This window comes from Camelus dromedarius, chromosome 22 (assembly GCF_036321535.1).
Source record: "Camelus dromedarius isolate mCamDro1 chromosome 22, mCamDro1.pat, whole genome shotgun sequence".
Taxonomy (NCBI): Eukaryota; Metazoa; Chordata; class Mammalia; order Artiodactyla; family Camelidae; genus Camelus; species Camelus dromedarius.
This window is the reverse complement of record NC_087457.1, coordinates 34,483,802-34,510,982: the sequence shown is the minus strand read 5'-3', so window position 1 is coordinate 34,510,982 and position 27,181 is coordinate 34,483,802. Positions and strand designations below refer to the sequence as shown.

The window sequence follows — 27,181 nt, the reverse complement described above, 5'->3', positions numbered from 1 at the left end:
CGTGGGGTTTAAGGCAGCTTCCTTAGGGCCCAAACTGTTTTTTTGTTGACATAGAGTTGACTTACAATGTTGTGTTAGTGTCTGGTGAACAGCATGGTGATTCAGTTGTACATACATATATATATATATATATATATATATATATATATATATATATATATATATATATATTGTTTTTCATTTTAGAGTATTACAAGGTACTGAATATAGTTCCCTGTATTTAGGGCCTAACATTAAGATTTACACTAACTTGATTGTCAAGAGGCGATCTGGAGTCAAAAATTATCTTGGATTATCACAGACAGATAGATGCCCCAAGATAATCTGACTCTGAATGAGACACCACACACACACGCGCGCGCACACACGCACGTAGACATACACACATACGCACACACATACGTGCGCGCACATGCACACACAGAATTGTCTCGTGCATATATGTGAGTTTATATTCTGTGGATCACACATGATACAGCTAGCTTCTGTAAAACACAGTCCAGTCACCTACGTACATACCATCTCCCACTGATCTACAGAACACACACAACACAGTGAGAGGCGGGTCCAAGCCCAGACGACATAGCAGGCTAGAGAACATGAAGATGGAGTAAACTTGATCTGTATTTCTGATGTTGATATCGTGTGAGTTTATTCCAGCTAATCAAATTATATAGAAAGTGTTTCATCCATATAAAAATAGATATTTAATTAACTTGTGTAATCATTTTAGACACAAAACTTAAGAAGGTGAGAAGTGTGCATGCAAACCTCAAAGTCTTCTCTGTCTGGATTCTAACTCATTTATTTCTGGACTCTGAACACACTGCTGGCATCTCAGCGACCTTTGCTTAGGGCAGGGCACGACCAGTACGTGACCAGTGTCTATAAAGTACCTGTGACGTTGACTGTTATCCCTGGGGTTTCCCACTGTTTCCTGTTATGCCTCTTAATTATGACAGCATACTCCCTCCAAAATGCTAGAAGGGGGACAACCCCGGGTTCTTCTGGGACACGGGGCTCCGGGCCGGGCCGCCCGTGGGGCGGGGACAGCTGTGGATCTGGAGCTGCCGCAGCCACAGCTCCCCTGTCTCAGCCGTTCACCACCCACAGCCCCCGAACACGCAAAATCCCGCAGAGACGATCATCGGGGGCCCAGAGACCCCCTCAGACCAGGACCTCCCCAAGGCGAGGCCTGCTGTGCCACAGTCAGGGTTTCTCCGCACACCTGTCCTGCTTTTGGACGAATCTCCCAAATACCTGGGGGTGAAAGCGGTTAACGGTACAGACGGTGTAAGCCTGCAGGGTGCCTGTGGGACGTGACTGGTCGCCTTAGGAGGAAGGGCGTGGCTCCTGCTGCGCAGGCCGACTTCCCGGCTTGAACTCACTCACCTTCGCACACAGGCTGCAGCCCCGACCAGGACCCGTTGGGCAAACACGTCCGCTCCGCAGACCCCCGCAGCTGGTAGCCCACCTCACAGGAGAAGCGGAGCAGGCTCTTGGTCTTAAATTCATCTCCGAGCCGAGACCCATGTGCCGGGGTGCCTGGATCGCCACAAAATCCAGGGTTGTTCCCTGTGGGATGCAAGCACACACGGCAGGACACCGTGTTAGATCTGTTCAAAACAGGGCTGCTAGGTTTGAAGAGAACGGAACTTTCTGTACGTGTATACGCAACACGGGTCACAGTTCCAGAGCGTTCTGGAAACCCTGTGAGAAAGGTGTAGTTTGTAACTGCACAAAAGTGGAAGACTCTAAGAAATTGTTTCTCTGTGACTGAAATCAAAATGGCTGATGAGAATACGGTTATGACAGTAGCTGATATTCTGTAGAAGAAGTGAAATACTGGGGACGGTGAATGCAGGGCTGTCGGCTGGCAGTGTCGGTGAGGACAGGGACCAGGAGGCGGCGTGAAGGTGTATCGGGGATGTAAACAAAAGTCAAAAAGGAGAGGCTTGATTCCCCCCAGTTATGTTGACTTGCTGATTTTCTGAGTTCTATTTATTTATCATGAAACATGCATGGAAGAATTAGGGTGATTTTTTTTTTCAAAGAGGTAGTTTCTGACTCAGGGCGATCCGGGAACTCCAGGGACTCCCCCAGGAGTACGTGTGCAGTGACAGGTGTTTAAGGTCATGACAACAATGAAGACGACAGTGCGGATCACACACGCGATGGCATTTTCGGCTGGGAGTGAAGAGTGACAGCCTGGGAGGCCTGGACCGCGCGCTGTCAGTGATGCCCTGAGGGTGGCGCCCACCTGTGCACTGGGGCGGGGCTCCGCTCCAGTGACTGTCTTCCTGGCATGTCCTGCTGCTGTTGCCCACGAGGCCCCGGCCCCCCTGGCAGGAGTAGTGAACCACGGCCCCGAACGTGAACAGCGTCCCGGTCAGGATGGCGTTGGCAGGAACCCCCGGGTGTCCACAGGAGATGGCTTGAACAAAAAGTGTAGTGAAATAAATGAGTGCTCCATTTCTGTTTAAGCTACTTAGCAGTGTGTGCCACATAGGCACTCATAACTCATCACCTACTAGGCCCACCGGCACCAGCCTGCAGCTCCCTGCACGTAAGAAACGCCAATTTCCAGCCCACCCTCCTTCCACTCTGACCCTGAGTGTGTCACCAGCAGACAGGGGCTGTCAGTGAAGTTCTCTGTTTGTTTATGATTAACTTAAGGTAGTTTTTTTTCCCTGAAGGTCGAAATTTACATTTAGATTTTCAGAAAGAAAGTCACTCTTCCTAATTTCTTTCCATCTGCCCTTAACTGTACCCTAAATAGGCAGTGCTCCACAAAACGTTAGAAATAAACGCAGATCCTTCTAAACTACTGTTATTTCTTCAGTTAGTGTGACCATCACAAGCTTTGCTTGGGGACAAAACTCTGTTGAACCTGCTTGCTCTTCCAGGTCACATGTCTGGAAAGACCATTCTAACCAATTTTCTTCTGATAGGTGGCACTCTAAAATGTTTAAGTAAAAATAATAGAAATAATAACACATTGCTGATTAATTGTGTCCGCAGCTACTCCATTCATTTCTCTCAACTTACACCAAATCAGGCCTATAATCTATCCATAATAATCCCTCAGAAAGGAAAATTCTGGAATCCAGATTATCATAGGATAGTGAAAATTTCTCTCTCCCTCTATGAAGGCCACAATGAGGGTTAACCACGGACAGACTTGATACCATGTGCAGACAGCTAGCTGGGCTGAGGCTACCAACGAATTACTCAAAGGCTGCTGATTTAACATCCAAGAGTAACCGCATTTGGTCGTTGGCAACCCCCAAATGTTACCGAGCAGAGAGGCAGATTAAACAGGTTGAAAGCATTGCCCATCCCCGGAGTCACATCAGCCCTTAGACCGAGACTGTCTTACACTGACATCCATCCACTGGAGAGCAAGAGTTTATCTAGAGAGCCCTAAAAAGGAGCTAATCTGAGCTAAATCAGTGAAATGGCTGGTAAGTAATCAGTTCCAGGTGACATAAAAGAGAGAGAAAAAAGGCAGTGGAAGAATTTAACAGCAAAAACAGGGGGGAGGTTCAGCTGCTGCAGAGCACGAAACAACAAAACGCTCCTCCGAGGACCTGTGTTCCCCAAGTCGCGGTAATTCCGACGGTTAACGACACCCAGTGGCGGGAACTCGCCACCTCGGAAAATGAGATCAGTGAAAACCTAGTTCCCGGAGATCCGGGGCACGCTGGCATCATCACAGAAACTAACGGAGGTCTCACAGACGCCCGGGAGAAGGTAAGGGAAATCTCTGGGGGGAAGACGAAACAAAACAAAACTAATTTCTCTGAAAAATTCCCGTGTGTGAAGGCACAGGAAACCAGAAAACATAAAATGTGATGAGAATTGTAACACATGCATTTACGTGCTTTTGCCATCTTACAAATCGGCTGTACATTTGTCTTTGAAAGTCACCGCTCTCTCTCCATGGACATAATTGCATTGTTACAGCTGGGATCTGAGACAGGTTTCCAGGTGGGCTGGAAGGGGTTTTGAGGGACACTGACTTGCAGGAGAAAAGTCTCCAGCTCCAGTCCATTCTGAAAATGTGCTGAAAACGCTGTAATTGTGAGACATAAAGTGGATTCCACATTTTTTTCAGTAAATTCAATTTATAATGTAATTGTCATTTCCCATTCTCTCTACACACACAAAGTGAATACTAAAAAGCCAGGATTTTGATTTGAAGCGTTGTTTCTGGCTGATATTTAAAAGGCCAAGGAGAGTGACCCCCTTTCCTGGATTTTCAGACTATGTTTCAACAAGATGATTCTCTCTGAGTTAAAGGACAATATATTTTTTTTTCAAGTGAAAGAAAGTAATACCATAGCTATTGGGGTAGGAAAAAGTGTCCCTGTCAACCTACATGGTCAAAAATGCATGGTTAACAACGTTCTGAGGGAAGCACCACGGGGGCTGCGGTTTTGAGGGCCCAGAGGAGCCCCCCGTGCTGCGGGGCAACACACATCCTCGTGTGTGACCGCAGGGCTCAGGAGGAAGCCACAGTCAAGATACGATCTGAACAACTAGGACAAAACCACTAATTCAAGAAGAATTTAAAGAATCTTTCAATAAAAAGTAAATAAACAAATAAAAAAAAATGTTTTTAAATCCTATTCACACCTGATTGTACCAGAAGTCCTAAGAGACCCAGCTCAGGCCCGGCAGAGCGGCCCAGCCTTCCCACCAGGGCTGGCTCAGCAGACAGGGACCCCTATTCTAGCCTTTCGACAGGATTCCGGGCCTGGGTGCAGACAGAGGCGCGGTGCTGCGGGACTCAGGGTGCTGAGGGAGGCCCGGCCCGCCGGCCGCTGGCGCCATGTCTGAACTGAGAGAATTAGCCCGCCTGCTGGGTGAGGCCGGGGACAAGCAGGGACAGGCAGACACAAAGACAGAGGGGGTCCACATGTGCCCCGAGAGCTGAGGCCACTTCTCTCTGGGGCCAGTGCCCCCGCCTCTTTGCTCCCCTGGAGCTAGTCTGAGTTGTATTTTGTGGTTTCTGGCCAATCTATAAAGATATCATAATAACTAATACGATTTGGGGGGGGAAGAAGTAAAACTCATACCTTTCTGAATACTTAAAAAACCCCACGTGCTCTGTGGGTGCTGCTCCTGCAGGGCTCTGGGTACAAGGACGCAGGGTGGCCCTCACTTACCCAGACACTTGGGGAGGGAGCGATCCCAGAGGCCGCTGGCTGTGCAGGTCAGGACGGAAGACCCCAGCAAGTAGAAGCCCCTCTTGCAGTGGTACATGACGCTCATGCCGTACTCAAAGCTCTCGGGGAAACGCTGCTGCTCCTGGCGCACCGCATTTTCCACAAAGCCTGGATCCGAGCAGTTCACCACTGCCAAGGAAACACATCACACGTGGTTTAGACGCAGCCATAGTTTACGGACAAAACAGAGGGGCCGCGAAGGCCAGCCCTCCTCGCTGTTTTAGAAGGTTTGTGAGAGGTCCGCATCACTGCCAAGGCTTGTCACGAAGCTCTGCGCCCTCGACAAGTTCCCCTCGTTGGGTCATCATGCTTCAAAAGATGTCAAGCAACATGCTGGCTATGACAGCAATTTTAACGACATGAGACGGACAGCTTTTAACTGTTTCTTGATAATAGGCTTCTGGAATGTAAAGTCTAAAATAGTTTTCCTAGTGACGCTTTTCAGTTAAAAAATATTAAAATAGAAATGGCTGGGTCTGAAGTAGCTGTATGTGAGTGCAATGTTTCAGGAAAGTCTGGGAAACAGTCATTAATTACCCTCCCCCCAAAATACATGCCTTAATGCTTCCACACGTGCCTGAAGTAACCTCTGACACGTCTAAAGCACAGGAGAATGACAACCCTTCCATCAGCACTTAACAGCAAAGTAAATTAAGGCGCCTCTGATTTAAGCTCTTTCCCTGTGGAAACGGCCCCACAGCGACCGTGAGGACGACGTGCTCTGGTTCATCTGAATGATGCTCTATTAGCCTGAACGCCTGCTGGCGTCTGGCAGGGAATGAGCAATGTGCTTCTGCAGGTGCAGAGGGAAAGAAAGAGGCCCTGACTGTCTCACGCTTTGCCCCCCCAGCCACAGAATGGGCCAGCTGCCGCGGGCTGCGCTCCCTCCAGACACTTCGGGCTCAGAAGGGGGAAGTGCGATGGATTCCCAGGCGGTCACCGGAGCCACGGGGCCCCATGGCTGAAGGCAAACCCTCACCCTATCTGTGCCCTCGGCCTCCGCTCTGGCCCGAGGACCAGAGGACCCCTTTCAATGCTGCAGAACCATAGTCTATGCATCTGAAACAACCCAAGACTCAAGTTCTTTTGAGTTGAACAAACAGACCTGTCCGTGGAGGACAATCAAAGGTGAAATGTCCCTGCCACATTCAGTGTATTGCACAGAATAAACATTTTCAGCTTGTTTACCAATTGGATGAATCAAAATTTTAAATATAGGATTACTGGTTGCAGAGGGAAAAAAACAAAAACAATTTATTATGACTGTTTTTCAAATATATGAAAGTTATGTTTCATCTTCTGTCAATAACTGATAGAAATAAAGAAATAGATTTTACCAGTAATGAGACATTCAGGTGTGATAAAGAAGACACATTCTAACTCATTATCATGGGCTGACTGCCTGACTCTCCTGAGAGCAGGTGCATTTCAGAGCTGGGGAGGGGCCGAGGGAGACGGAGCACCTACTGTGTGCCAGGTGCTTTGCTGAGCGCTTCATGTGCTCTGGTTTATTTTGAACATGCAGACACTTACAAGGAGGGTAGCATTTCTCTGTTCATAGAAGAAAACTGATGTTCTCCAGTCAAGCTGTGCGTTTACTACAAGACCCTGGATTCAGCTCTGCAAGATGAGTAAGTTCTGGAGACCCTCAGTACCGCCTTGTGCCTGGCCCTGTGCCCTGGAAGACCTGAAGGGCAGACCCCGCTCTGCACCGAGCAAGGCGCTCTTCGCCCGGGAACTGAGGCGGCCTCAGGAGGTGTCAGCCCTGACGCTCTGCCTGGTTGCGGCATGTGTCCCCACTCACGTCCTAGGGCCCCTCGCTCGGTGCCGGATGCCTCTGGCTGGGGCTCATCCATGGACCCAAACACGGGTCATGTTAAATAAATCCATGGAAATGCAGTTGTTTGTATACTTCCTTTCATTTTAAATTCTGATAATATGTGTATATATATATATATATATACACTAAGCTTATAAATGCAATTATATACATCGGGGTCCTTTAGTGAATTTTTTGTCTCTTTTTTTATTCCTCCGTAACTATAACCTCACCCCACATTTTCTTAACTTCCTTAATGCTCATGTATGTAATCGCAAAGCACACACATATATAATATCTCTGAATTTAAGCTGCCAATCCTACAAACTGCAGATAAGAAAGAAAAATTAAAACCTCCTGATGTTTGCAGGCAACACAAAAATTGCATGAGGGAAGAAAACATTAAGTGAATCATCCTGAAACTGTCAGACTCAATACACCTCATTCTTCCTCCTTGAACTGACCGAGCTTTTAAGTTCCAGTGGACAAATATTCTGGAATTTAGGAGACAAAGCCTCAGAGAAGCTCTTCCATAGAAACACAGGCTTCCAGAACAGTAGGCATAATCTGATTCTTAAAATAAATGTGAAGGCGTTCATTTTCATCCCTTCTTATGAAACCTGAGGACATACAACCTATTTATTCCAGAAAGGTATTATTGCACAAAGATACCACTGCTAACAAAAAGCCATCTATCTATTTTCCTGATCCTGTCAGGACGGTGGGTCGGGGCCGCGGCGCGTGCTGGAGGGGGCATCCTGGTTCACCACCGATGCTGCACGTGTGGCCGGGGCATCTTCCTGGGAGGGGCTGCATCTGGGGGAGAGGGGACTCCGGGCGGGGGGACGCAGAAATCAATGGAAGTCAGCCTCGCTTAGCGCAGAGTTACTGGGAGTTCTGTTCCAAAGTTTGGGGAGGAGCTTCTCTTTCGCATCATTAACTGACCAGACACTGTGGGACTTGGTTTTCGGGGACCCTCCCCAGGATTCCACACCCCACTGACTCCCCCAGGGGTGACCCCTGAGAGCCATACCGGGAGAAGCAGCCGTGCACAGCAGGGCGCCGCCGCGAGCTGCCCGTCCTGAGACGTCGGTGCAGCTACTCGGGGGCACGTTAGACGGGAGGCGGCCGCCTGGGGCTCACAGGAGGACCTCCTGCGCGTTTCGCTCACAGAGCAGCTATTTTTGATAACTTTAACTTTTTGAGTTTTATGCCATTTTTTTGGATGTTCACCATCCTTATGAGCCCAACCTCTTTGAAAGCACGTTTTTCCTGGTTGAATAACATGCATGTGAATTCTGTGCACCTGATTGCATCTCTTCATTGAAAAATGATGCAAAACAAAGCAACAGAAAATAACAGGAAACACGAGCAGAGGCGCCCAGGAGGTGACAGGGTGATTTCCAACCCACTCGGCACCTGGAGGATGGCACGTGGCAAACATCTCCCCCACTTCACCAGGTATTTCTGAAGTAGCAGCTTTAAAAATTAAATACAGATTTTAAAGGTCTGCCCTTCCAAAGGCAATGTGAAGAGAATGAGAAGACAAATCTCAGATTAAGAGAAAAAACTGGCAAAGCGCATGACCGATGAAGGCTTGTTGCCCACAACACAAAACGGACCCTTACACTCACCAAGAAGCTACGAAGTGGGCTGAAGACCTTAACTGGCACCTCAGCAAAGAGGACCGCCGATGGCAAATAAGCACATGAGAAGATGCTCCACGCCATGTGTCATCAGGGAGATGCAAATTAAAGCAGTAGGGAGACACCACTGCACGCCTACTAGAACGGCCAATATTCAGAGCACCGGCAACGCCACACGCCAGCAGGACGCGGAGCAGCAGGGGCTCTCGTCGCTGCTGGTGGGAGAGCAGAACCGCGCAGCCACGTTGGAAGACAGTTTGGTGCTTTCTTACAAAATTAAACGCACTCTGACTGCACAATCCAGAAACCACACTCGTTGGCATTTACCCAGAGGAATGAAAAGCTTATGTCCACGCAAAACCCCACACAGTTTTATTTGTAATTGCCAAAACTAAGAAGCTACCAAGATGTCCTTCAGTAGGTGAGTGGGTAAATAAACATCCAAACAATGGAATATTACTCAGTGATTGAAAAAACGAGGTATTAAGCCACTAAAAGGCATGAAAGAATCTTAAATGCATATGATTCAGTGAAAGAAACCCATCTGAAATGGCTGCACATTGTGTGACTCCAACTCTAGGACCTTCTGGAAAAGGCAAAACCATGGAGACAGTGACAGGTCAGGGGGGCCGGGGCTGGGGGGAGGGGGGATGAACAGGTGGAGCACAGAGAAATGGCTCAGTGTGACATCATAATGGGAAATGCGTGTCATTCTACACGTGTCCAAACCCGTGGGGTGGACGACGCCAAGAGTGAACCCGACATAAACCATGGACTCTGGGCGAGGGCGGGCGTCCATGTGGGCTCATCGGTTGTAACAAACGTGGTGTCCGGTGGGGCCGGCGGGGCTGGGCCAGCGGGGCAGGCCGCACACGTCTAGGGGCAGGTGGTCACAGACGTCCCTGTACCTTCAACTCAATTTTGCTATGAATCTAAAACTGCTCTAAAAAATAAAGCCTATTAAAATAAAAGCCCAGTCCCATTTTTACAAAAGAAGGGAGGAAAGTCAGAAAGTCAAAATCGACACTGAGGACTTCAGAACACATCCCAGGACAGCTGCGCTGAGTCACGGGTACCTGAGGACGTGGCACCGGAACACCATGGACATTCACAAAGGACAGACATTTAATGTCTTCTTTCCTCTCTTTTTGGGCATAAGTTGGAGGAAAATGAGGTACAGAAACAAAAAAGTCTTGATAATTAAAAGCTTGCTATTTTGAATGTATTCAGTTTTCGATTGGGCAGAATGCACTGTGTGTCCAGGGGTAAAGTCTCAGCAGCCGTGGGGACTTTCTGCCCCATCAGCAGACTCTCTGATCCTCAGGAGAGCCGCCCACTTCAGGGGTGAGTTATTTTCCCATTTCTGAATTGACAGTGTGCAGCGCAGCATTTGAACACAGCAGGTGCTTAATAAATGGGCCAGACGTCATTCAGAAGCCAGCTTTCTGCGAAGATATCCCCTAACTCTGGTCACCCTGCTCCATGGCCCTGCCCTGTGCAATTACAATAATAATATAAATTCTTCAGTTGAACTTGGCAGTGTTCGGGCTGACCAGATACCCCGCGTTGTCAGGAGACCAGCAGGAGCTTTTGAACGAGAAGCCACAGGCGTCTCTGTGAGATGCTCCACCTCCACCTCCTCCAAGCAAGACACAGCCCTTAGCCTGTTTTCTGGGGACGGTGAGAACAGGGGCCTGGGGTCTCTGCTCTTCACTGCAAGATTTTCCCACGTTGAAAAGGCTGTTCTAGAGGGAAGTGGAATAAAGAGGGTTTACTTTGTCTTTGCGCTGAAGCCAAGCACTCTAATACAGACGTGTGCCCGAACGTGACAGTTTGGTGGCTGAATTTCACGTAACTGCTATTTAAAACAATGGCCTGGATTCCCATCTGCTAGTGCTGCCTCTGAAGAAAGCTCCCTGGGGAGCCCAGTGGGAAGGTGGTAACCGTCAGAGCAAGGGACATTCAAAAGTGTCAGGCTTGAATGTCATATTACCACCAAAGGAAAAAACCAATTCACCTCCCCACTCAAGCAGCTCAGCTTCGGTGGGAGAGATGTTTTCAGGGAAAGCGACGGAAGCGTGACCCCGAACACGTGAGCTCAAACATCTGCGAACACGAGCCTGCACAACAGCACTGCCTGCAAAATTCAGGGGTGAGCGCAGAGCCATGGGACAACTTTTAAAGTGAATTTTTTATAGTTGAGGTTTAAAAGCAGTAAGAAGTCCTTAAATACATCGGTAAGTCTAGAAGCTTAAGGACGGGAGCCGTTGACTGTAGGTGGTTGACATAAATAAGCAAATAAATGAACAGAAAGACAAGTGGAAGACGGGTCGGCAGGAGAGACTGCCAGGTGTTCTGGACTGAACATCCGGCCACGGGGAAGACATAGGCCGTGGAGAGGTCTGCGCTCTGTTTTAGAGAGGCTTTCACACTGCCACGAAGAATGCCAGCAGGAGCCCTGGCCCTGCAGGTGGGGCTCCAGCCCGGTGCTGCTCGCAGACGCGCCCTCTACACCCCACCCCAAGCCTTCCTACCTCGGCAGGTGGGCAGGGGGCTGCTCCACTGGCCGTTGCTCCGACACTGGGCCCGGGACACCCCCTGCAGCGAGTAGCCGGTGCTGCAGGTGAAGTTGACCACGTCATTCAGGTTGAACTCGCTGCCGTTGGTGGAGCCGTGGGTGGGGTTCCCGGGGTGGCCGCAGGTGATGGCTGCGGAGGAAGCCGGGGATCATGGTCAGCTTTCACCCTTGAACTTTGTACATTTACCACAGAGAACACCTGTCAGTGCCCTATAGCTACATCAGCATTCTCTCTGTTAGGGGAAATAAAGATCATTATTAGGGGAAAAATTGGTTTAAATTAAAACGAATTTTGCAATCTCTACCATCTCTTCTAAAACTAGCAGTCAGCACTTGTCGTTGAAGTTATAAAGTCTGGGGCCAATTGTCACATAGGGTTTTGCCTCTTTCTTCTAAGGGAGGCCTGCTCACAAGGCCCTCCACGTTCTTGACGAAGCAAAGACACAAACACGGAAGGACATGGAAGACGAGGGCTGCGGCTCCCCTGGGGCCCGTGCACAGCCACCTGCAGACTCAGACCAGCCTTTCCCCGCTCTGGTCGGCCCTGGTTCCCAGCTGCTGCGCTGAGTCAGAGTCGGGGAATGAGTGTCTGCCGTCACTCATGCCGGGACCCACGTGGGCTGAGCTGCTGAGCAAACAGCGTGGCCAGAGGCTGGGGGCGGCGCTGGGAGGAGGTGGGCTGGGGAGGATGGGAGACAGCCAGCAGGAGCGCCATGCTCCCTCCTTTCCTCTGAGATCAAATGTGTCTCTGTCAGGACCTGAGGATGCCTACTGAGGTAGCTCACGGACTGACTTACGGACGCAGACTGGAGTGTGTCCCGACCACTTGTGGTCTTGCAAGCAGATCCGGACCGAAGTCCCAACGAGCCGGAAGCCAGGGCTGCACTGATAAACCACGGTGTCCCTGTAGCTGAAGCCGTCGCCGCTGATGTGGCCGTTCACGATGGGGTCTGGGGAGCCGCAGTGGCCAGCTGAGGAGGGAGGGGAAACGGTGGAGAGTTTGTCTTTTATAAAAGCACCACATTCGTAATTTCCTTATCTTTACTGTCAAGTGGGTGACACTGCTGAATGGAAACGTTACTGGAATTTTTTCCATTTATACATGTTTTTATTTGATACAGTGTTTCTTTTCAAATTGCTAATTTTCCTCAACAATTGTGGGTAACGTAAGTAGTACTTCCAACGTGAAGTTGTTAGAAGATTATTTCCCCGGCTACGATTTCTCCGTTTACTTCTTTTGCTGCTTTTTCTTGTTGGTATTTTATGTTGTTTATCCTGTTATTCTATTTCCAGATAAAAGCCAAAAGAAAGGGGGATTAAAGTGAATCCCTTGGGATTAAAGTGAATAGGTTCAAGGCTGGAAGGATTTCCAGTGTGAGAGACTAGGTTCCTGACCTATTTTGGAATTCCAAAGGAAGGACTGGTATCAGAAAGTTCAACTTCAACAAATGCACACTTGAGTTACGTCTGAAAGGATGTCTAGGGACAACTGTCCCATAATCAGTTGCAAATAGAAGTCTCGGGCTCAAGGGAGGGATTCGGGCCCAGCGGAGGGGCGCCCCGCAGGTAGAGTGCATTTAGGGGAAACCCGCTTCCGTCCCCCGGCTCCTACACCTGCTGTCCCGTCTGCACTGTGCTTTCTAGAACGCAGTGACGTGCAGTGACTTTTTAGAGGTGGAGTCTCACCCAGAGGTGGGACTTGGCAATGTCTAGCTCTCTCTCCAGACTGCGTTCCACTGTTTGCTTCTGACGCTGCAATGATCACAGTCTGCAAACTGACAAAGCTGAACTGACTGTCGGTGGTGACTCTGAGTGACGGACACGGGGCAGATGTCAGTCGGCCACTTCCCCTAAAATCACGGCAAATGCAGAGACTGGATGCTTTGCTCAAGCTTTTTCAGGCGAGGAGATTAGAGTCACCGACAACTACACAGACTCGTGCAGTTTTAGAAGCGAATTCTGTGACTTGGACATTTAGTAAAGCTGCACTGACCCCACAGAAGCCCACTCCACCAGTGGACGCGCTGGTCCCCTGCCTCCCAAGTTACAGGTGTGCCCCACGCTGGGCTGAGCGGCCCCGCATCCCTCGGTGTGGAGGCGGCATCACTGACAGGAGCTGCGAACCGGACCCCCTCTGTATAAGGTCACTGTCTCACACTCACGTCCCCCCACCAGAGCCCCCTATTCTCCGGTCACCTTTTCACCGTGCCAGTCTGTGTCCGAACAAATACTAAATATTGGTTTGGGGATTAGAATTGAATACATTCATACATTTTTAGAAAATCTGCAAACCAACTATTCCACCTTCGTATTTGCTTTGTGATTGTTGGTGCTTATTGCTGAAAACAAAATAATAAGCAGTGTAAGGGTTCTGCCTGCAGGAGAATGAGAAACGCGCTTTCATTCTGCCCACTCCGGCGGCAACCGGCTTGGGGCTGAAGGCGGGGTACTTGGCCGTGAGTTCTGACGCCAGCTGACAAGTTTTGCTTGAGGGTTAATGAACGGTCGTGAAATGTCAGATGGATCAGAACCCCCTCGTTCAGGGAACACACTTGTTAGCATTAAACATGGATGGATGTACTTAAGTCTCCAGATCTGTGCATAGTAAAGGAACGCCTCCAAGTACCCGCAAACGAGACTGTTTCTCCTCCACGAGCAGCTCCCAGGGCCAACGCTGAGCCGCCGGGCTGAAGTCACCGAGAGCGCAGTCCCCTAGACTCACTGCCAGCACTTCGCGCTGCTCGTGACACCCCCAACCACGGCCCGTCCCTTCGCCACAAAACGCGTTTGTGTCAAGTCTCTGACACACATCAGTCAATGGCAATTATTGTAAACCATATGTGATACAAAGAAAAGTCCTTTGCACCCTGATGGGGGAGTCTCTGGGCCTTCAGAAGCCTCCCCTCTGCCTGTTTTCACCTGGTCCCTCAGGGGACCATGCCTTTGACCGCTGCTGTTTTGCGTACACTGCCCTCTGCATGAAATTTCTCTCACTGTCTGGTCGGCCTGGGCACGGTCGCGTTCCTCAATCCAAGCCCGCCCCGTGAAGGCAGCCTTCCACACGCCCTAAAGGGATCACTGCCCGTTAACACTGAACTGGAAGTCGCCCATTTTCACTTTCCCTGCAAGAGACACTCTCCCCAGGACCACCCGTGTGCGACGCCCGCACTGCTAGGGTTCTTTGTTTGGAAACCAGCAGATAGAAATATCATTTTCTTACCTATTGGCCTCCGCTCTGAGACTGGTTCCTAAGGGCAGTGCCACAGGCAGTGCACCAGCATTCGGCCCCGCCTGATCTAGAGGAGGGGCCCCTAAAAGGGCGGGGGTTCTGCAGCTGCCATCGCGCAGACCCGCGTTGTCCTGTGACCACCAGGAGCGGGAGCCCAGGACCCGCTTTGTTCGGGGACTCACGCTTCCTGCAGCATCAGGACCACCTGCCGCACAGCTGGGCGTTTCCACAGCGGTGTTTCTGTGGCTCCTGTGTCTGGGGTGACCCTAGTTCCCTTCTGCATGCTGGACTCTGTCCTCATCAAAGTGATTTCCTCCATGCCACCTCCCCTTTCAGACTCTCACTCCCTGCCCGGGTTCTGGAAGCACTTTGTGTAGACCTTTCTCCTGCCATTCATTAATCTCAACTTTTAAATTAAAGATACTTGCTTTTTATCTTATTTATTCATTTGATTGTAATTCTTAAAAAAGAAAAAAAACGAACCACTTCCTATTAACTTTTCCAATGTGTGCAACATCTCCTGAGGACTTGAATGAATCTCACTGGATAGTATTCGGAAACACAGACAGGAGCACTTGTGGGGGGACAACACGGCGACGTGACCCTCCAGCCACCGAGGGAACAGGTGTGAAAGGTGGGGATTAGCAAGGAGTGTTCCAAGCACACGCCCTTCCCTGCTGTCACAGAGCCTGCATGGTCCCTGCAAACTGTACAGCACAGACCAGGGCGGGGGGACGGGGAGGTTGGTCTCTCTGCTCGAACATCATCTTTTGACTGCAATATTAGTGCTGCCATAATCAGCTGTTTTATTAAGGTTTTTACACGGACCTCTCATAAAACACAAGGCATCTGAATACTTCCCAGTTTTATTCTCTAACTACTATAAAAAAAACACAGCCTAACAATACTGTTTTGAATCATGTCATCCAGCGATTTTGGCCATACAGCTGTCACCCCATGATATTATATTTACAAAAGAATTCATCTTCTCCAAGGCCGTTATAAAGCAGCAAATGCAAACGTGTCTCCTATTATAGCAAAATCATTTCATAAAAAGAGATACTGCTCTTCAGTGGGAAACCTCTCCATGTCACTGCCATTGCCAGCACTGCAGATAAAGGCGCGACGCGCTGAGAGGACGCAGCGTCATGTGCTCAGAAAGTCCAGACGATGTAAACGGTGTTGAAAGATTAGCACAGGGTCTCCAGCAGGAGGCCCGGGCCACAGGGCACAGCCTCGTTAGTCTGTGTGCTCTCTGTCGGGCTCAGTGCAGACTACCACGGGGAAGATAAACAGAGGGAAACGACGGGGGCACGCGGGTCCACACACCTCCCTGAGGGATTACAGGCCGCCTGCGGAGCAGACGTGGGGTCAGCCTTCCCGTGTCATCCTCCGGCGTGGGGGGCCGTGTCGCGTTGCACAGCACGGACGGTCCGTGAGAACGCGTCCGGGCAGCTCCCAGCGCCCCGGGGCCCCGGCGGCAAGGCAGGGGTGCTAGCGCTGACTCTCAGGCTGGGGCGACCGTCTGTGAAAACGCGCTCGGCTGCACGCACGCGTGGCTGTGCCCACCGCAAGGCTATGGTGACCGCTGCACACAGGGCTGCCCAGCCCGCCTTGCAAAGCTCCCAGTTTAGGATTCAGACGAGGGACCTCAAGTGCAGCATCGTCTCAGCTCGCAAACGTCAGACAAAGATCAGCCTCCATCTCCTTGAGTCCCGCTCTCCCGCCGTTAACGTCGCACTTGCACTGGGGCATGTCCGCTCCCAGCTGGGCCAGTTCTGCTGCGATGGTCAGGAAGGAACCTGGCAGACTCTGCCCTCTTGGAAATCACTGGAAATAACCGCTCCTTACATGCCCTGACGTTCAGAAGCCTGTGTCCTGTGGTCAAATCACCTGTGTTTAAAAGCCGTTTTTGATAGGTGTGACTGGTTTTGCAGAGTTGTGCAGATTCCTAAGCTCTAATTTGTTTTTATTTCTTATCTGTAAATACGAGTACTAAGCACTTACAATGTGCTTCCATGTGAGTTCAACGCGATAAAACTAATTTTTAGTCATCGGTTAACAGCACCATTCAAATTACTGTGTCCAAAATAGGGCGTCTAGTTAATGCCTGGGATGTGGAGGGAGCCAACATCTCCTCTGTCAGACACCTGCGCCTGGAGCAGGACTGCAGCCTCCAACCCGCTGTCTGCTGGGCGTCTCGTAACCTCTTCTAGCGCTGGCCTGACCTCTGTCGCCTCCCCATGTTGCCCGCTGTGCCTCGCACCGCCTTCCCCGTCCTGTGGACACATTCTTGCTCGGGTACACTATGTTAACCACAGCAATCCATCAGCGATCTGTTTTCCAGGAAGAGATCCCCTTCATTGCCGTGACGTGTAGTAGGGATTTTAACCCTTCAGGTCTCAGTGGTAGGTGTGAGACCGTGCTTACAAACTTTCAAAATCTTTAACTTAATTTATTACCCATTCTGCACTCATTGATTTATAGACATGTGACTCTGCACCATTTCTAGCCCTTTTCTAATTGTGTTTTTTTTCCTTTTAAGTGCTTTGTGCCTCCTCCAATTACACTATTCCTTACGCACCGTCTCCAAGTCCCACAACACTGATGTTTCCTGTGTTGTGATCTGGACATTTTATTTGACCTGGTTTTCTGTGTAAAGCCCTTCTGAGTGTTCCCTCCTCCCAAGGCTCCTGAGCCACATTGCACCCCACGCCTGCCAGCATCTCCGTCCAGCTGGCCGCTCCACACGCATCTCATCTCTTCCCCTTGGAGTCCAAACGTCAGTCAGAGGAACGCCACAAAGCAGGGAATGGCTGATCGCAATCAGTAAGCCCCAAGCCAGCCCAGGGATCTAACAGGCACGTAAACTGCAGCTCCCTGAGGCGACCACCGCCCTCCCTGCACCCGCAGTCCCCGGAAGGGCCGATTAGACAAGGTGCTCGTAAGCAGGAAGGCACTGACCAAGTGCAAGTTACTACTTTCCGTCTCACAGTGCATGGCAGACATGCAGCTTCCTTAGGTCACCCGCTCCCCTGCTGCGGCTCCAAGCGCCACTGCAGCTGACAGAAAAGCTGTCCCCAGCCACGTCTACATCGCGGGGAGCACTGCTCCACGGCCAGTTCCGTAAGAACCCTCACGAAAGCACAGGGAATCTCCGAAGCGTGACTTTCATGAAGCACCACATATTCCGGAGAAATTTCACAGTCGGCTGAAAACAAAAGTGACTGCACTCAACACGAATACACACACACAGCACTCAGGCAGCCGCGGTCTGGGTCCTGGGTCAACACTGTGAAGGAAGCCGTCCCACAGGGAAGCGTGGGGACTTCCTTCCTCGGCTGGTTGCTTTTCTCGGGGACGACTAACCTACTTTAGGTTCATCCTTCCTTCAAAGTCTCCGGAGTATTTCTTCAAACTCTCTCCAGGGAAAAGAAGAGAGTTTACTGTTTAAAACGTACTGGTCCTGACTTAGTTCACGAAGTGAGCCTTGCTCAGAGGTTCAGAAGCCTGAGCTCTCCAGCTCCCACTGCGTTTGAGCGACTGCAGAGTTGCTGAGGTCGCAGAGAAGGTTCTGCAGGACTGAAGGCGGCCGGCACACTTACAAAGCACTTGGAGGCCTTAAAGGAGCCTCAGAAATCGTTGCACTTTAAGCTGCTTATTCAATAATTTTCACACATTTATTCACAAGATTTTTCAATGGAAAATTTTTCAACCTGATTTTTAAAAATTCTCATGCAGAAAAATGTTAATCCTCAGGAAAAAGAAGACCAAGTTATTAGGCACAGTTTGAATTTTAAAAAATTCTGACTGCCATGGGTGTCACATTAAGTTGTTGCCATCATTTAAAAAACTTTAAAAAGATAACAAAATGCATAATAATTTTGAAATGTATGTGTGTGTGCCCTAAAATCATGATGGCATTTAAGTGCAGTGACATCCCAGCACTCTCAGATGGCCTTTATGTTACTGACGGTGATACGTGACCTGCATTCGTTGCTCAGACTTTAAAGAAGTCATATTGCGAAGTGGGGCACTAAAAGCCCACGTAGGATTTCGTGACACTCTGTCAGAGCATTTATAGCAAGAAGTGTCATGCTTTGCCCAACCACCCTCTATTTTTAAGGTTTATTTGAATTAAACCAGTGCCCGATGATAGATCGATTTACCCAGACAGTGAGTTTCTGTGCCGCTCCAGAGCCCGTTGGCTAAGCATTCTCTGACGTGAGAACCCACGAGGGTGTAGCCCGTGTTACACGTAAATATGGCTGTGGCTCCGTACACTGTCAGTGTCCCAATCTTGTTACCATTTGGGGGGAAGGACAGGCTCCCACATGAGATCACTAGAAGGAGAAGAAAAAAAAAAGCACATTATTTCAGGTCTGCAGACGACCCTTTTGTTCACAAACGACTGAATCTTAAGCCCACAGGGTAGGGGGCGTCGGCTTAGGGGGAGACAGATCCACCACCTGGGAAGCTAAATTTTTTTTCTCTTATATCCTTGAAATGAAAACTTGAAAGTTTAGAGTGGAATCCAAAATATTATAAACTTCTTCAATTAGCCATTGCTATTTTTTGCATCTTCACAGATAGCTAAACTTTTCTTGAATAAATACAAACATACATGCAAGCAAATCAATCAGAGGCGTTGGCTGTCTGTCCACTTTTCTCCGTCAATCACAAGAGTCACATTAATCGTTACTGGACACCTACATCTGCCAGGTTGGAATTAAGAACTTTGGATGTTTGCTCCCCAAACCAATCAGCTGGTACACAGTGTGGAACTCAAACTGCACCACTACAGCAGAAGGACGGAAATCACTTCTTCTTTCATTTCCTTGCGTGAATTGTCGGGGTTGTGGGCTCCATACAAATGTTGACTATACAGACATGTGGAGCCTTTCTGAAAATTAAAGAGCACACAGTGTAGACGCTCAGAGGCAGCAGGGGGACAGCCACGTGGACGCAGCTGGCACGTGTGTCCCAGCGTCACCGCCGGCAGCGTTCACTTCTCCCCCAGGATCACTCCAGTTGAGGAGACATGACGTCGTCGCCTTCATTACAGACACGGATCGCACCACCTGACTCCCTGTCCGCTCCCAACCCACAAGCGTTTCAGCACAAGAAAATCAGTGGACTCTCAGGGAGGAAGAGACGGCGAAGTCACCAAGGCCAGCTGCTCTTCAGAGGCTGAGATGTGCTCCAACAGGTGAGACGGACATGTCTGAAGAGCTCTTCTGAGAGCAGTGGCAAGGATCCTGCCGCACTGAGTGAGTTTTTATGTGCAAAGGGCTTAGGACAAAGCCACCACGTAGCCAGAGATGACTGAGTCCTTATTAACGGAAACTGGTAAGAGGCAGCAAAAGGAGCGATCAGGAGCGCAGGCTCGGGCTGCAGGCCGCCCGGGCTCCGCTGGGCTTGCCAGTTACCATCTCGGTGATGCTGGCCCATTTCTGTGTCTCTGAGCCCTCATGGTTCGTCTCCTAAAGGTAATACCAGCAGGTGCCGAACAGGGTTGTGCACTGGCTTCCAAGACAGGACACGTGTAAACACTTAAACAGTGCCTTGCACCGACCAGGGCCGGGTCAGGGTTACCTCTCAGTGAAGTCTGTCTCAGGACCAACTCGTGGGCATGAATCCAAAGTCTGAAAACCTGTGTGGATCATTCAAGTGAAGAAAAATTTACCATTTAGACCAGCCTTTTGAATTAAGCTGATTTCACCCCAAGATGCATAATCCGGGCTCCCTTTTAGACAGGCAGACAGACACAGCCCACAGCCAAGCGATGTGTGTCCTAGGGGGCGCCGCTCACCAGGGATTTGGAAAGTTCAGCTCAGAGTATGTCATGATCAGAACTTGCTTACTGTTGAGGGAGCTGCCACGATTTCTTAGTTTCCGAGCTTTCTGAACTTTTACAGGGCCATTTCTTATGCATTAGTGATATTGCTAACTTGTTTGCTCTACCAAATGTCACTGGACTTGAGTCGGATTTAGGTTTTTTATAATTAGTTATGAACTTTTCATTAAGCCTTTTCTCAAACATACTATAAACTTCACCTTGAGCTATGATATTTAAAGATCCATTTATAGCCACTGAGGATAATGGACCATGTTTTGAAACCCCGGCTTTAGTCAAAAGTGTGTCAGGTAGCAGGGAGGTCCTGACGCGCCTCTAATGGCAGACGAGCGGGAAGCGGGCTCGTTTTTGCGGGCATCTGTTCTGCTCTTTTAGCCCCTGTTGAAAATATCCCGGTGACAAAATTGCTCAGGCTTGTCCCCTAGCAAGGCTCACTAGACTACAAAGAAGAGCCAGTGGAGCAAAACGTTAGCTGCTCAGCAGCTGGGCAGTGGGGTCTCAGATGCAGAGATTTGATTAGCGGTAAACCCAACACCGTAATGACGCATTAGTGACTTAGCAGCACCAACCCGGAAAAGCCCCCTAATTAAAAGGGAGCGCCCCTCACCACTAAAAACCAAAGCAAAATCTCCTGTCAGACATCCTAGGGGAAGCTCTATTTCCGTGTTCTCTTCTCGCCTCAAGTTTTCCAGAACGAGCCCGTTAAGTCTGGTGTCTCCCCGTCCATTCAAGATGCTTCCACACACGCAGTCTAGCGTCTCCTCTGAACCCTGAGGGCGTCCTGCACGAGGACGCGCGTCCTGGACGGAGGACGCCCGGCTGACGGCGCGGGGCGGCCGGCTCTGCTGCTGGCGCTGCGGTGTCTCCTCACCTCGCGGCGGCGTCCGGCCACCGCCCTGCCCTGCAGAAGGGGCTCTTTCCCCGTTCCTTCAATTCTGCCATCATATTCATGTTGAAATCCTCTACTTCGAAAAAGAAATCCTATTGTGACGTATTTCTCAAACCTGTGAAGTCGGCATTTAAGTCCGGAATAAAATAAAGGGCAAGAGGAGGCCCCTGGGCACGTCCTCGCGGGAAGGGCCCGGCGGACCGGCAGGGGCGCGGCGGACGGCGCGGCGGGCCGTGCAGACGAGTCTGGAGCTGGATTAGCAGGCCCAGCGATGAGCCAAGACGCCTGGACCAAGGCAAAACGAAGCCCTCACTCAAAGGGACAACGTCCAAACCACGAGAGAGAAGCTTTGTCGGTTCAGTCCCAGTCAAACGTAGACTGGGTGCTTATTCTGGGAGAAAGCTGCCGCAGAGGGGCAAAGCAGGCTTACAAAAATGTGCCATTTTATTAAAAATTAAAGAGCGTGTGGACTTCCTGGGGTCTACCACACGCTCAGCGAGCAGCGAAGTGCACTATCATGGGACCCACACGGTGTTTTCCTGTGTGTGTCGGCAAGGCAGGCTTCATGAGAGAAAAATGAAATTTAAATGTGCTTTAAGTGTAAAATGAAATAACATATTATAGCAGGAATGAACTAATACAGGGTTTTTTTGTAGAACTCAGATAAGTTTGTACATATTTTAAGGCTCGAATTTTTTTCACTCTGTTTTTTGGGGGTAAAACTAAAGATCTTTAGTAATTTTCAACATTAAATTGGCTGTTTTTTAAATTATTTGTATTATTAACTGAGTTTTGAGAAAGTAGGGGGTTACCATACTGAGTAACTATTTGTCCTAAGGAAATAAAAGTAATAATATTAAATATTGAACTAAAGCTGGTTTTGAAATATACATAAGTGTACTAGTAACCACAAAAATAAATGGCAGAGAAAAAAATTTTAGATGAAAATTTGAATGCATTCCTCCCTTACTTTGTCTATTACGCATGTGAAAGTGTGTCTTAGGTACCACAAACCTTCGTGCTTTGTGTTCCCCAGCTGTGACCTAAGAACTCCAGCGAGCTCCCAGTATCCTTTCAGGGATCTGCAGTCTTCTCCTTTTTCTGACTACATCATAGTCTAATTTTCTTTCACCCAAACAACATACTTTAAAAAAGTTAGTGCAGAAATTGATATGAGAATCCAGCTCCCTTTTATTAAGCCAAGCATTAAGGGGATTTATAAAATCTTAAAACATGACACTATTCTTACTCATTTCAGTTCTAGCTGAAAATGTGTCATTTTTATCTATAAAAACATTATTTATGGAAAGATATAATTGTCTTATTGCTATTTTAAATAAGTGAAGACACATGAAAATTTTTCTCCATTTTAATTTAGGTTAATATAAATACATTAAAATAATTCTTGGCATTAGTTCATAATAAGGTAAAAATTTTAGAAAGATGTTTGCATCTAATGTGACACATCAATGTTTCTAAAAAGAGAGAAGCCCCTTTGATAAGCTCTTTTGTTAGTGCAAGATAAACATCAGGACAGGTAAATTAACTGAAAATATCAGGTCTTTGAGGGGTTAAGGAAAAAACAGGAAAATGCTTGGTCACAAAAGTAACCATCGACTCTGTGTCACTCTCCTTACCACACAGGTCACATGGAGAACACAATGCAAACCCCTGGCCGCAGATTTTGGTCTCTGATACCAGCAAGATGGAGGTGGAGGTACAGCTCGTGGTGGGGAAAAGCCCAACGCTGCATCCTTTTCACAAATGAGGGTGGGACTTGGCTGCTAATGGGCTGGTTCGAGAATCAGGGAGCCTGGTTTTTCAAACACTCTTTTACAAAGAATGCTCTCCCTGCAGGTGTCAGTTATCCTGGGACGGCCACTGGGGGGACCTGGGTACCAAAGTCTGTGGCACAGCAGACACCCATCCAGAGCTGTCCTCCCCTGGGGGTCGCTGGACAAACAGGATGAAAAACTACAGGGATACTGGTGTACCCATGGAGTACACGTGAACTCCTGACCCCTCGAGGTCAGCGAATGCCTGTTTTTAAGATCTGATTCCTGTTTGAAACTGACAAAAAGGATGCTGGCTGCTAAAGTCTGAAATGGCAAAAGGCAGAAGTTCCTGATCCTCTCTCCTCCACTCTGCCTCTGACCTTCAGGACTGAGTCTGCAAATCACACCTGAGCTTCCTGCGGGTGCCTGTGAGGACGCCCGGCACGGATGTGGGAGGGGGTCACTAGTTCAGACGCCTAACACAGACACAGTGCAAATTCAGTGAGGACACTTTTGAGAATAATTTGGGAACCGTGAGTAAATAAGGTAAATAAGGGGGAGGCAGGGCTGTCCAGGGGCGTCGGGGTGCTGTCCCCCTGGGCTGTGGGCTCCTGGACGTCCAGACCCTTCCTGATTCACCTTTGTGATCGTGGGAAACGCTTCAGTGTGAGCTTAATTACCATCTGTTCCATTAAAAGTTGAATGAGAATGATTATCACAGACAGCAAAGCATTCTTTCCTTTGTCCTTTTTTCCATTTTAATTCTGGTTGATTCTTACCAAGCTGTGTATTTTATAAATTTGACACTGATCTAAGTGCTTGTTTTTGTGCATGATAATTTCCTGTGAACAATCCACTACAGATGGTATATTAAATATGTCTGAATCAAACAGTGCTCTGAACAATACTAATATTGTTTTATTTTTCTATTTATTCATATTTATTATGAAACCCACTCAGAGGCTTAACTGCTTATCTTGTACCTATGAGAATAATAATCTCCCTTTCCAAGACAGCCATTATTTGAGAACACAGTATCCTTAACATAAATACACAATTTCCCAAGATCCTAATTAGAAGGTTTGAATAGTTGGGGTGTGGAATAAGGCTGAGCTTTTAAACATAGACCTGGATTTGTATTTGAGCTGATTTGAAATACTGGAGCATTCTAAGATTTCGGTGTTTGTAAAATGTGATCACTCACAAGGAAGGCAGCATCTAACACTTACTGCAGCAGTCTTATATTTAAGTACGCCGGATAAAAATACACCTTCATCACTATAATGAAAAGAAATGCCGTTTGGTTCTATTGCTCACCTGCAGGATTATAGTTCCTTAAAAGGCCGCTGCCGGCAGTGACCTAGGGTGCCGCGAGGTCGGGGGCACCTGCCACTCACCTCTGCACCTGGGCCTCTCCTCCCCGACGCTCCACGTCCCGTTGGCGTGGCACTGCGCCAGCCTCCGGCCCTCCAGGTAGTACCCAGGGCTGCAGCTCAGCACCACCTGGGCTCCGAACTCATTCAGGGCTCCTGACGCCAGCCTCCAGGTGACGTGGTCCGAGAGCTGGGCTTCGATGCTGGGGCAGGTGACCGCTGAAGAGAAACACACGTAATGTCATCAATTTGCTCGGGAGGGACCAGACCAGGCCTGCTTTTCAGGGCAAGGACCTTCTGGACGAAACTGAGCTCGCTGTGCAAAACAGACACCATTACCGACCCTTTCAGGAGTTCCCTAGTACCCAGGCAGTCACACCAGAACGATCCTGTAGGTAAAATGCACTCCACGGCCTCACCGCAAGAACACTGGGAATCTCGCAATATCCTTCCAGAAACTTGAAATAGTAACTGGGTCACTGAAAACCAGTTTTGAGTCATTGAAAATCAGTTTAGACCAAACTTTCAGAAGACCAGATGCCCTCACTCCCTTCCTCCTACCGAAGCACACCTACATAACGTGCTCTGCACACGCCTGGATTTATCAGCACACAAACTCCACATGCACACCTCACTAACGCTGCCGAGAAAAAGGTTTAATGAGTCTTGAAGAAGACAGTCTATCCATGCACTTAGGAAAAGGACTGGACTCAGAGCAGCTACTTGGCAAGGAGCAGTGGTGCCAACTGCAGCCACAGCAGAGACTCCGCAGCAGCATAGGGTCCCTGGGGTGGGTCAAGGGGCTTGTGAATATGCTGAAAATAAATTATACTGAACAGTAAAATAATATTGAAAATTAATTTCACAAAGTGAGGAACCAGAACTCATATCCCTAAATATGAAGCTGGAGGAGTTAATAACCTTCTGGTCAATCACCCACAAAGTGGACCTGATTAGTTAATTTACTGAACTTGAAAGAATTAGCTAGAGAAACCAGTCTTTTTTCAGAATAATATTAATAAACATATTTTACTTTTAAATTCCATACAAGTTCATTATAATTGAATCAGACATACCCAAAATATTACAAAAATCCCATTTAATCTTCTCTCAGTAATTTACCAGCACTGTGGGCAAATAAACAGAAAAAAATAGGCCTTTTTTGTATTATTACCATAATATCAACAAGGTTTAAAACGTGAGAATAATTTGTTAATTTAAAAGCAATTAGATCTGGTCCTCCTAAGAATTTTTTTGGATAAAACAATTATCCAAAACTTGCGCAGGCGCTCAAATGTTCACCTAGTGACGGAAGTGTGTACTTATCTAGCTAGAATACCTTCAGGGTTCCAGGCGTGGTTGCCTCGTCTGAAAGTCTCAGTGCCTGTCACCTTGTAAATCCATAGCTCAATACCAATCCCACTGCACGTTCCAAATAAAATCCATTTCATTTCACCAAAACGGTGCTTCTAGAACTGACTGGATCGTTCTTAACGGCTGAGCGATCTTCCGTAAACCCAGTGCCTGCCAAGTGCTGGCTCACACAGTGGAATCTGAAGTCTTCTTTGTGCTAACACCAGCCACAGCAGTGGTTTCCAAATTCTGCGCGGCTACCCCTTCTTCACGAAGATGGTCTGCTTCGTGAGTCTCTGACTCGGGTTTAACTGTTTGCTCGCGTCTCTGTCTCCCTGCCAGGTTCTCAGCTCTTATACTGTGAACACGACGTCTTCTCAGTTTTTCTGGAGAACAAGTACAACACCGGGCGGCAGACGAGGGTGCTGGAATTATTCGCATTTCGTGGCCCGGCGAGTACACTTAGGCTACCCCACCAGCTAGGACCCCACCCGGGTCCCACGCTGTCACTGGAAACAACACAAGGAAACTCCTTCCATGAAGGACTGAAGTGAGTGACACCAGATGTGGTTTTCAGATAAGTCAGTGAGGACCCGGACTCGCCAACATACAAATGTCATGTACGCACAATGACACTTTCAAAAGAACGTTTTAAAATGTTGGTCCTTCTGGAAAACGTCACGGAAGAAAGCACTTTGTTTATGTAAGTGTTATAAGTCAGCATCTCCGGCATTATAAGTGAATCAGTTGTCAATTCAAGTTCATCGACATTAAGCAGGTTTAGTTGGCTCGATGGAAAATGCTCCAGCTGCAGTTTACAGTCCCTCCTTTTTCGTACAAAAATATAGATTCTCTTCTATCACTTTAAAATAAAAAAAAAAACCCAACTCTTATGGAATAATTTTCTCCTATTTCAAAAAACTCAGGAGAAGATGAGTAATGACCGTTCCCAAGTGACAGGGTCAGCAGCACGAAGGGTGACGGGCCTGACTGGTTGACGCAGTATGGTATTAAACGTCCCTGAGTAACACTTCTCACATCAGACCAGTGGAAAGCACAGACGGCAACGTTTCTGTGGAGGAAAGACGCAGTCTCTGTATTTTGTGAAGGTTTCAGAGACAACGCAAAGTACTTCACATTTCACTTGAGCGATACTGGCTTTTCGTTGTACTGCAAGTGATTCTGATTGATTAGTCATTCTGCTCGTGGAAACCACGCAGGCTCACAACTGTTTTGTTTAAGATACTCATACACTGACAATGTTGCTAACGTTTAAAAAAAAAAATCTCTTTAGCCTTCCCTCTCCTAAATTACGGAAACTTAACGTAAATCTTCTGTGATGTTCTGATCAGCCCGAGATGCAGGGAGGCAACTGTCTTTTGTTTTGAACACAGATTCTCCCCTGTTGCGCTCAATGTGGATAAGCGCTTT

The 27,181-nt window shown here is 48.5% G+C and overlaps 1 protein-coding gene across 1 annotated transcript in view; it reads right to left on the bottom strand.

The window, feature by feature from the left end:
* Positions 1 to 27,181, bottom strand: part of CSMD1 (CUB and Sushi multiple domains 1) — a 1,691,213-nt gene that overhangs the window by 28,577 nt on the left and 1,635,455 nt on the right. The window contains exons 56-62 of the mRNA XM_064477604.1: positions 24,422 to 24,616; positions 18,673 to 18,846; positions 12,072 to 12,245; positions 11,231 to 11,404; positions 5,172 to 5,360; positions 2,261 to 2,434; positions 1,393 to 1,575 (exon numbers count right to left, since the gene is read on the bottom strand). Of these exons, the coding sequence (XP_064333674.1) occupies positions 1,393 to 1,575; positions 2,261 to 2,434; positions 5,172 to 5,360; positions 11,231 to 11,404; positions 12,072 to 12,245; positions 18,673 to 18,846; positions 24,422 to 24,616 (1,263 nt within the window). The remainder of the gene's footprint in view (positions 1 to 1,392; positions 1,576 to 2,260; positions 2,435 to 5,171; positions 5,361 to 11,230; positions 11,405 to 12,071; positions 12,246 to 18,672; positions 18,847 to 24,421; positions 24,617 to 27,181) is intronic.